The 10565-nt window shown below is 43.6% G+C and overlaps 1 protein-coding gene across 1 annotated transcript; it reads right to left on the reverse strand.

The window, feature by feature from the left end:
* CASP14 (caspase 14) lies at positions 811-10111 on the reverse strand. Its single transcript, XM_003123430.4, has 7 exons — positions 9871-10111; positions 5656-5725; positions 4206-4355; positions 3883-4108; positions 3624-3740; positions 3305-3408; positions 811-2815 (listed from the first exon to the last, which is right to left on the reverse strand). Exons 2-7 carry the CDS (start codon positions 5680-5682, stop codon positions 2711-2713), a joined length of 729 nt encoding a protein of 242 aa, XP_003123478.1. The 5' UTR covers positions 5683-5725; positions 9871-10111; the 3' UTR covers positions 811-2710.

Raw genomic sequence — 10565 nt, forward strand, 5'->3', positions numbered from 1 at the left:
TGAAAAGCTGTAGTTCTGTGTCTGGGTACTTCCTTGGGAACATTCTGGAGGTGGAACAGGGACATGAAATATTGTCACTTGGCGTGGAAGTGTGGTCTCTAACTTTACAAATTCCCAACACGTCTGCTTTTTTTTTTTTAATTTAAAATTAAATTTTTTTTTTTTTTTTTTTTTTTTTTTTTTTTTTTGCTTTTTAGGGCTGCACCGTGGCATATGGAAATTCCCAGGCTAGGGGGTCCAATCAGAGCTGCAGCTGCTGGCCTATGCCACAGCCACGGCAATGTGGGATTTGAGCCACATCTGTGTCCTAAACCACAGGTCACAGCAACATTGATCCTTAACCCACTGAGCGAGGCCAGGGATTGAACCTGCATCCTCATGGATACAAGTTGGGTTTGTTAACTGCTGAGCCACAATGGGAACTCCACACCTGCTTTTATGAAAGGAATGAAGCTTCTGATTCTCCACTCATGATAGACATACCTAGGATACAGATGGCCGTCAGGAAAAAGAAATTAAATCATAATGCCTTTCACATCAGTTTTACTATTTAAGCACAAAAGAAAGATTCCAATACATTGTTTTTTGCTTTTTTTTTTAACAGCCGAACCTGTGGCATATGGAGGTTCCCAGGCTAGGGGTCCAATGAGAGCTACAGCTGCCAGCCTATGCCACAGCCATAGCATCAGATCTGAGCTGCGCCTGCAACCTACACCACAGCGCACAGCAAAGCCGGATGCTTACTCCACTGAGCGAGGCCAGGGATCAAACCTTCAACCTCATGGTTCCCAGTCAGATTCTTTTCCACTGTGCCATGATGGGAACTCTGTCTAATACATTTTTTTTTAAAGTTTAACAACTGCTTATTGAACATCCATTATGTTGATCAAAGACTTTTTCCCTGCTCTGGAGAAATTGTAATTTATGTGTCTTATCCTGGATGAGAGCGTAGAATCAACTAGAAAGAATATTAGGAATGGCTTTCTGGAATAAGTAGGAGTAGGAGGTAGTAGAAAGAGGTGAAAGAGAGAGAGGTGGGGTACTCAAGCTTGGGGAAATGGTCATGGCAAAGGCTTAGAGGCAGAGATCAGTGAGACAATATTAGTTTTGACGGAAGAGTGAATTCATGGTGGGGAAGGTGGGAGATGAGTTTAGCTGATTTCTAGTAGGGGGTGGGATTGTCAGGGTGTGAGTAATCAAGATATGGAGCTTGGCCTTGATCTCTATATAATGAGGCACTGTTGTGTCTTCTTGAGTATTCTAGGGAGATCAAGAATTGTGAATGGTATGAAGGACAGAGGAAGGATGAGATGGGCAAGCACAGAGGCAAGGAAGGGAATGTGCAAAGATGCAGACAAGAGAGGATGAAACTAGAGAGTGACATGTAAGGGAAGAGAACAAATTCAAAGTGGGCCTGGGCTGGGCATAGTGGCTGGTGACCAATGAAGAATGCAGGAAGATGGGAGTCATAGATAACTGCAGAGGTTTGAGGTTGAGGGCTCCAGGGAACACTTGAAAGATGGACCAGGAAGAAATGACTCATCTTTAGCAATGAGTTTTCAATGATGGAGGATATGACCACAGGTTATTTCAGTGGGAAAGGTCAAATATACATGTGCCATAGACTTGGAATTCTCTGATCCAGCTTCCAACCTAGGCCCAGCTTATGGAGGTAACCTGCCTTGACTCCTGTCATTGAGCATTTTTAGAAGTCTTCCAGCGAGCTCCTACCTCCAAGGTAAGAATAACCTTATTAGTCAGCTCCTTCAATTAGAAAAGAAATTTGATGGATCAAGGTTTAGCAGTCAGTGGAAAGGGGGCTGAAATGGAAGCCAGAACTTGACTATGTCACTGACTTACTGTGTGGTATTTGACAAGCTATTTTTAACCTCTCTGGACTTGCATCAGATTGTCTGAAAGATAATAAGGCAACACTAGGGTATCTGCAATAGCTCCAACATGCTCTGATTCAGAGTGGTTGAAAGTTGAAACTCTGAGAATGGGTGAATGGATGGATTATCTTGGACAAATGATAGAACCTAGTGCATTATGTGGGGGGCTGGCAGCATTAGTTAGAAGGGAGAGACCAGAAAAGCAGGAAGCAGCTCTATTAGCCAGAGAGAGAGAAAGCCCATGAGGAGAATGGATCAAGGAAGAGGGATCTTGGAGAGAGAACAATTCTTGTCTCACTGAATTTCCAGAGGTTGAGAAGGAATCACTGGGAGATGGGAATGGATATGGTTTCCAGAGGAGAAGGTTGTAATTTCAGGGGAAATTCCAGAGCCAGTGAAGATCTGATTAGGGTGGGAGGTGGTGAGTGGGCATTGATTTATCAGTGGAAGATCTTGAGCATTATTCATTTACATTTGTGGGAGCATGATTCATGGCAGAAAGAAGAGGGCTTCAGCTGAGCACGGGAGCAGAGAGTAGGATAAGTGAATGCCCTCTTAGGTTGCATTAATAGAGGTAGAGAGGCCAGCCTGAGGGAGGTGATGTTAATGTTACCATCATGCTTTGTGCTCGGTTTTAGCTGGCTTGCTCTAAGGGATAGATTGAAGGAGGACCTGCATGAAGGGTGTGATGAAAGAGGCGCTAGATGCTGTTTAGCTTTTGGAAGAGAAGACTTTGGAGAAATGATGAGTGCTGCCTCTAAATATCTGTGGGACAGAGAGAGCACTGGAAAGAGAACCCCTCCCTACCCTTTCTACTTCTACTGCAGATAGAGACGTTTCCGAAGGGTACTGTAGATTTCAGGGTTCACTTTCCTCGGCTTCCCTTCCTGGAACAGCTCCTCTTCTGCCATCCGCCGGGTCACCTGCAACAACAGGTGTGGTCAGCTTGTGGCTGGGCCTTTGGAGGAGTCTTATTGGGAGGTTAGAGAGCAGGGCAGGTGGGTCTACATGTCCTAAAATGGGAGACTTTTGTCTCATCCTATACCATAATTTCTAAACAATCATTGGTCAGATATTACTGTTATATGTTTTTTTTCTAATCTGCCATAATAACATATAACCATCAGATTGCCCCAACATTTCCTAAACATTGGTGAAACTTAAGGGCTTTGTTTACAGAAATTTATCTGAATATCATCTAAATTATCTCACATACCATGGGCTTTGGAATTCCCTGCATTAGAGAAGGTCATTGTTGGGAGAAGGGCATCTTAGTTTCTATGTCAGGACTAAGGTTGGACTCTCCTGGGGTGCAGGAGAGTGGGAAAATGCAGTTTGGAAGAGGCTCAGCCCACTCTACTTGCTCCCTGCTTAGGCTGGGTGAGGGTTCCAAGGACCTTGTCCCAACTCACCTCTGTCAGAAGCTCCAGGATAGGTCCTCTTCTATTCATGAACACATCAACAAGGGTTTGGATGAAGTAGGAGCCTTCCTGGTCATGTCTATAGGCAATGTACCCTGGGAATTTCAGAGATGGGGGCTCAGGGGAGCTCCAGTGGGTGTGTATGCATGTGTGTGTGTGTATGTGTGTGTGTGTGTGTGTGTGTGTGTGTGTGTGTGTGTGTGTACAAGAGACCCTGGGCAAGGGTGGGTCCTGGAGGAGTGTCTCAGGGGTCAGGATGGGTGGGCAAGGCAGAGGAACAGGCCACCTTGGGTCAGCTGGGAACTCATACCCTCCACGGTGGAGTATACATGGAGGGTGTCTGTGTATGTGGGAATGGTTTCAGGACTGCTTTTTGCGATCATCACAAGATCTTCTCCACCTATTGGTTCACCGGGGTCCCTTTGTTCTGAAATATTAAGAAGAGGATAAGGCAAAATTACAGAGAATTATGAGGAAAGGAGAAGGCCAGAAGACAGATGGACAAACCCAGGCTTAGCTGGATCTCTGGATCTGGGATGGGGGCTCTGTGCTCTTGGCTTTGTCCGTACCTCCTCGACAGGCCTGCACGATGTACACCTTAGGCCTGGCTCTCAGGCCCCGGCAATTCTTGTTATTAAGCACCTGGAAGAGGTCCTCCAGATCCACCATCTTGCCATCTTCTCCTTTAAGGCGACCTTCCAACCCATGTGCCATGAGCACCACAAAAGCGCAACTGACAAAGTCTTCCCGGGCATCTATGGCCTGCTGAAATTTTTCCAGCTCTTCATAGAATTGCTGGAATGAGAGAAATGGCCAGACTCAGGTGTGGCCCCAGAGCCCACCTTCCTGTCCAGTCCCCTCTCCTGCTGGCCTGGAGCTGGCAGCACAGTACCTGGGCAGTGGGGTCCTTCTTCATCGTGCTCTCAAACCTCAGCTGCTGGAACATGCTTTCTAGGGCATCCAGGTCTGCCTGTGAACCTTCCCGGGCTTTGGTGACACACAGCGTCAGGGCTAGGCGGGCACCTGACATGTCATATGCCTCCTGGGCGAAGAGATGACAAATATCATCAAAGGAGTAGGAGGTTAAAGAGATGAAGGAGATGTAGTCCAAAGAGTTTAGGGTTGCTGAGTAAAATATAAAATGCCAAGTACACTCATGTTTAAGATGAAAAAAACCCAAGGTTTTAAAAATTTGTTTGTTTGTTTTTTGTCTTTTTAGGGCTGCACCTGTGGCATATGGAAATTCCTAGGCTAAGGGTCAAATTGGAGCTGCAGGTGCCAGCCTATGCAAGAGCCACAGCAACGTGGTATCTGAGTTGCATCTGCAACCTACAATGCAGCTGGCAATAATGCTGGATCCTTAACCCACTGAGCGAGGCCAGGGATAGAACCTGTGTCCTTATGGATACTAGTTGGATTCGTTACCACTGAGCCATAATGGGAACTCTCAAAAAAACCCAAGTTAAAATTTTTTTTTTATTTAATGGCTGCACCCGTAGCATGTGGAAGTTCCTGTGCCAGGGATTGAATCTGAGCCATAGCTGTGACTTGGCAATGCTGGATCCTTTAACCTATTGCTGGGAATCAAACCTATGCCCCTGCAGCATCCTGAGCCACTGAAGTCAGATTCTTAACCCACTGTGCCACAGCATGAATTCCCCTAAAATCCCAAGTTTTAAAGAATAAGTATGTACCCAATGTTGCATGAAATATACTTACACCAAAAGATTATTTATTGTTGATTTGAAATTTATATTTAACTGGGCATTCTTCATTTTTATTTGCCAAACATGGCAACTCAACTTGGAGGGTTTCAGCTCTGTTTTAGCCCTGTGTGAACTTGGGTAAGTCACTGTTCTCATTTGAACCTCAGTTTCCCATAGAGACAATGAGTGTGTGTTTATGTGCGTGCTTTTGAAAGTCCTTTCCAGTTGTCACATTTGGTGGCTGTGTCTCATTCTCCATCCTTCCCAAGAATTGAGCGTTACTTCTCACTTGCAGAAATTTCAGACTTTCTGAAACTAATTCTGAGATTTTATCTTGTCCCATCAGAGGGAGGAGAATATTGGAGCCACAGTTCTTTTAAGAAGAGAAGCAGGACACTGAGTACCATAGGATAAGAGTTTTCTATTTGGGACAAATGTAGCAGGGGTGCTCCTTCCTTCCCCTGGTTGTCACAACTTGGGTTCCATCTCAGAGTCTTTTCCTCCAACTGAATGACCATAAAGCATGCTCTAGTTTTGAATTCATGTCATGATTTTTCACCCCTCCACTGTATCTGAAGCAATAAGCTCCTCACCTTCCCTCTTGCCAGATGCTCCCATCCCTCTCCCCCAGCTTACCTCCTCCAAAGGTTGGGGATTGCTCATGTCTTCTGATTTGGAGTCTGGGTCTCACCACCCTTGGCTGATCCTAGTAGGAGAGGGTCAAGAGAAGATAGGTTGAAGGTCTTCAAAGGAAGGCAGAGGAGCTCAGGGGATGGGCTAGGTTGTCTATCTGGATTTTTTAAAATTAAAGAATAGGTGATTTACAATGTTCTGCCAATTTCTACTGTATAGCAAAGTGACTAATTCATATACATATATACACATTCTTTTTTTATATTGTCTTCCATCACTGTCTATCCCAAGAGATGGGATAGATTTCCCTGTGCTGTATAATAGGACCTTGTTTTTTTCCATTCTAAATGTTATAGTTTGTATCGACTAACCCTGGACTCCCCATCCATCTCTCTCCTTTCCCCCTCCCTCTTGGCAACCACATGTCTATTCTCTATGCGGTACAAATATACGATGGAATACTACTCAGACATTAAAAGAACAAAATCATGTCATTTGCAGCAACATGGATGCCAACTAGAGATTCTCATACTAATTGAAGTAAGTCAGAAAGAAAAAGACAAATACCAAAATGATACCACTTCTATGTGGAATCTAAAATACAGCACAAATGAATCGATCTACAAAACAGAAACGGACTTCTTTTGGATTTTTGAGACTGAATAGGGGGCAAGAGATGATAGTCCATGAAGTATATCTTCTCTAGTTTGATACTCTGGGGATACAGGCACCCTATGTTCACTGCAGCATTTTCTTCTGGCTTACATTAAAATTTTTTTCATTAGAGTATAGTTGATTTACAATATTGTGCCAATTTCTGCTGTACAGCAAAGTGATCCAGTCATTCATATATATTCCCTTTCTTGTATTTCTTTCTTTTTTCAGGGCTGCACCTGCAGCATATGGAAGTTCCCAGGCTATGGATCAAATTGGAGCTGTGGCTGAGGCTGATGCCACAGTCACAGCAACACTGCGTCCAAACCCTACCTGCAACCTATGCCACAGCTTGTGGCAATGCCAGATCCTTAACCCACTGAGCAAGGCCAGGGATTGAACCCGTATCCTCATAGAGATTATTTTGGGTTCTTAACCCACTGAGCCAAAATGGGAACTCCTGCATTCCCTTTCTTATGTTTTCTTCCATCATGGTCTATCCCAAGAAACTGGATATAGTTCCCTGTGCTGTACAGAAGGACCTCATTGCTTATCCATTCTAAATGTAATAGTTTGCATCTACTAACCCCAAACTCCCAGTCCATCCCACTCCCTCCCCCCTCTCCACTGGCAACCACAAGTCTGTTCTCTATGTCTGTGAATCTGTTTCTCTTTTGTAGATAGGTTCATTTGTGCCATATTTTAGATTCCACAAATAAGTGATATCATATGATATTTGTCTTTCTTTTTCTGACTTGACTTAGTATGAGAATCTCTACTTGCATGCATGTTACAGCAAATTGCATGATTTTGCTCTTTTTTTTTTGTCTTTTTAGGGCCACACTTGTGGCATATGGACATTCCCAGACTAGGGAACTGTAGCTGCTGGCCTTTGCCACAGCCATAGCAACACAGGATCTGAGCCGCATCTGTTACTTACACCACAGCTCATGGTAACGCCAGATCCTTAACCCACTGAGCAAGGCCGGGCATCAAACCTGCCTCCTCATGGATACTAGTTGGATTCATTACTGCTGAGCCACAATGGGAACCCTGATTTTGTCCTTTTTATGGCTGAATAGTATTTCATTGTGTATATGTACAACATCATCTTAATCCATTCATCTGTTGATGGACATTTAGGTTGCTTCCATGTCTTGGCTATGTGAATAGTGCTCATTGCTCATTATTTAATGGTAGCTAAGATGTGGAAGCAACTTAAGTGCCCATGATAAATGACTGGATAAAGAAGATACATATATTCACAATGGAATATTACTCAGCCATGAGAAGAATGAAATCTTGCCATTTGTGACAACATGGATGGACCTAGAGGGCATTATGCTAAGTGAATAAAGTCAGACAAAGACAAATACTGTATGATTTCACTTATATGGGAATTTAAAAAAACAAAACAAATGAACAAATGTAATAAAACAGAAATAGTTATAGATGCAGAAAACAAACAGGTGATTTCCAGAGGGATGGGGTTGGGAGATGAGAAAAATAGGTAAGGGAGATTAAGAGGTATAAAATTCCAGTTGCAAAATAAATGAGTCATGGTTATGAAATGTACAGTGTGGGGAATATAATCAATAACTATTAATATCTTTACATGGTGATGTATCATAAGTGGACATTGTGGTGATTGGTTTGAATTGCATAGAAATATTAAATCACTATGTTGTGTAACAGCAACTAACAGTGTTTTAGTTTAATTGCACTTTCACAAACAAACAGACTCAGAAAAAGGGATTAGATTTGTGGTTATTTGGGGAGGGGGAAATGGATGAAGTCAGTCAAAAGTACAACTTCTAAAAAAAAGGTACAACTTCTAGTTATAAAATAAATAGGTACTAGGGATGTCATCTACAACATGATAAATATAACCGACACTGCTGTATGTTATATATGAAAGTTGTTAAGAGAGTAAATCCTAAGAGTTCTCACCACAAGAAAAGTTTTTTCTGTTTCTTTAATTTTTTATCTGTATGGGATGTTGGATATTCACTAAACTTATTGTGATAACTGCTTCATGGTGTGTGTAATTCAAACCATTATGGCTGTTAAATGTATTCATCTATGTGTGTCAATTATATCTCAATAAAACTGGAAGAAAAAATAAAATGAGAATGTCATCAAAGTGGGGAATCCTACTTTGAAACTGTCCCAGTAGTTCTCAAATCTGAACAGATCATTTTGCCTCCTTCCCTCTGCTTTGAGCCTGAATGTCTGTCCAAGTGTTTCATTCTCATCTCTGAGTTCTGTTTTATACTCTGGCTGGACAGAATGACTTCTGCCATTTTGCCATTTTTCCAATTCTATATATTTTCTTACCTTGTTCTCAGCATAGAGTGTTCTTTAGTCAAGACCCTGCTCTGCCAAGTTGTGGGGGTGTATAGGTCTGCTATGCCTCCTCCAGTCCATCCATTCACTCATCCATCCATCTACTCACCATCAATCCATCCATCCATCCACCCACTACCCATCTATCCATTCATCCATCCATCTACCCAACATCCATCCCTCCATCCACCCACCTTCCATCCATCCACCTACTTATCCATCCAACCAGTCATATATCTATCTACCCAGCAAACATTTCAGAGTGTCTATTATGTGCAGGGCATTAGGAATACACTGTATACGACAGACACTATCCCCGCCCTTATGTAGCTCTAGTCTATGACAGAAATGGACATTAAATCTCTCTTTCCTCCTCTGCTACACACACACACACACACACACACACACACACACACACACACACACACACACACACACACATGCAATGGAGCCCGTGCTATAAGGAAAGAAGAATCAAATACACTGAGAGAAAAAGTGGAAGGAGCATGGATTCCGGAGCTGATTCAGAATCAAGTTCTCTCTTGGTCCCTTCCCAGCTGTGTGATCTTAAGGATCTCACTCTCCTTTGTGAGACTAAGTTTTCCTGTCTGAAAAGGTCCTGGAAAGAGCACTAGATGCTTCATAGCAATGGCACGGCTAGGTGGGGTTTATGATCTGTGTTAGTCCACTGGAAATTGCCTCTCCCTTCTCTGGATGCCCACAGCTCTTTTGATTTTTATTCTAGTGGCTGAATGGGCAGATATATTTTTAGGACAAAAGCCTTCCTTCTTTATCTCTGTCTCCACCCGCCACTAGTGTGGGAATGGGCACAGAGCTGGTGTCAGGGAGAATTTGTTGACTAAACAAACAAAAAAATGAACAAATAAAAGAGAGAGTGATAATTGCATAAATGGTTGGAAATTTCTTTAGTTCTCCTCAAATTGGCCAGAGCATCTGCTTATTTAGGGAGAAGGGATAGAAAGAGAGGGGGATGGAGACAGGGAGAGAGACAGAAAGACAGACACACACACACAGAGACAGAAACAGACAGACACAGAGAGACAGAGAGATAGATGTATGGTCTCTCTCTCTCTCTCTCTCTCTCTCTCTCTCTCTCTCTCACACACACACACACACACACACACACACACACACACACACACACACACACAGAGGGAGCGAGCGAGAGAGAAAACTAATATTTGCCAAATCACTTACTGACTCTAGAAGAAGCTGTTCCTTGAAGCCCGGCTTCTTCAGCCCTCTCCTAGCTGCCAACAGATCTGGGGCACCGAGGAAGGGTCAGGACCTACTTGCTGACTTTGGAGAAGGGTCTGCTGGCTCAAAATCTTCCCAGGTTTCTCCTGAGAGGTCTATGAATTAAGCAGCACAGCTGTCTTAACCTTTATTGCCAGCAAGTTTTCTATTGCTCAAGAAACCTTATGACAAGAGGGATACACCCTTGACATAGCCTTGGTGAGGAAATACAGCCAAACGCCCATGAGTGAGGGCAAAGCTGAGCTGACAACCCCTGGTTAAGGAGGCTGAGGCAGAGCATTCAAATTAGCATGGGCTTTTGTGCCAGCCCAACCACAAAGCACCCCCCAAGCCCAGCTCATCCAGCTATCACTGATGCATCATTTCCATCATCATTACACCTACTTCCATCCCTTCCACATGTGACCAGGCAGTTTGGTATCTTACAGAATCCTCAACTGCCCTAACAGATCCGCATAGTGGCTCCCACTTTATGGATGATGAAACTGAGGCTCACAGAAGTGAAATGGCTCCCAGGCCAGTAATTGACACAGTTGGTAATCAAACCAGGGACGGTCCAGCCTCAGAGGGGGGTCCACTGCCTCAGGTGATGCTTCACAGCTGATTCGGTCTCTCCCGTCTCTTCCTCATGATCT

Source organism: Sus scrofa, chromosome 2 (assembly GCF_000003025.6).
Source record: "Sus scrofa isolate TJ Tabasco breed Duroc chromosome 2, Sscrofa11.1, whole genome shotgun sequence".
In the NCBI taxonomy this organism is placed as follows: Eukaryota; Metazoa; Chordata; class Mammalia; order Artiodactyla; family Suidae; genus Sus; species Sus scrofa.

Coding starts and splice junctions, on each gene's coding strand:
- CASP14 (XM_003123430.4), bottom strand. CDS start 5,682: ATGAGCAATCCCCAACCTTTGGAGGAG. Junction 4,109..4,205: donor AGAAGGACCCCACTGCCCAG/GTACTGTGCTGC, acceptor CTCTCATTCCAG/CAATTCTATGAAGAGCTGGA. Junction 3,741..3,882: donor CGTGCAGGCCTGTCGAGGAG/GTACGGACAAAG, acceptor TTAATATTTCAG/AACAAAGGGACCCCGGTGAA.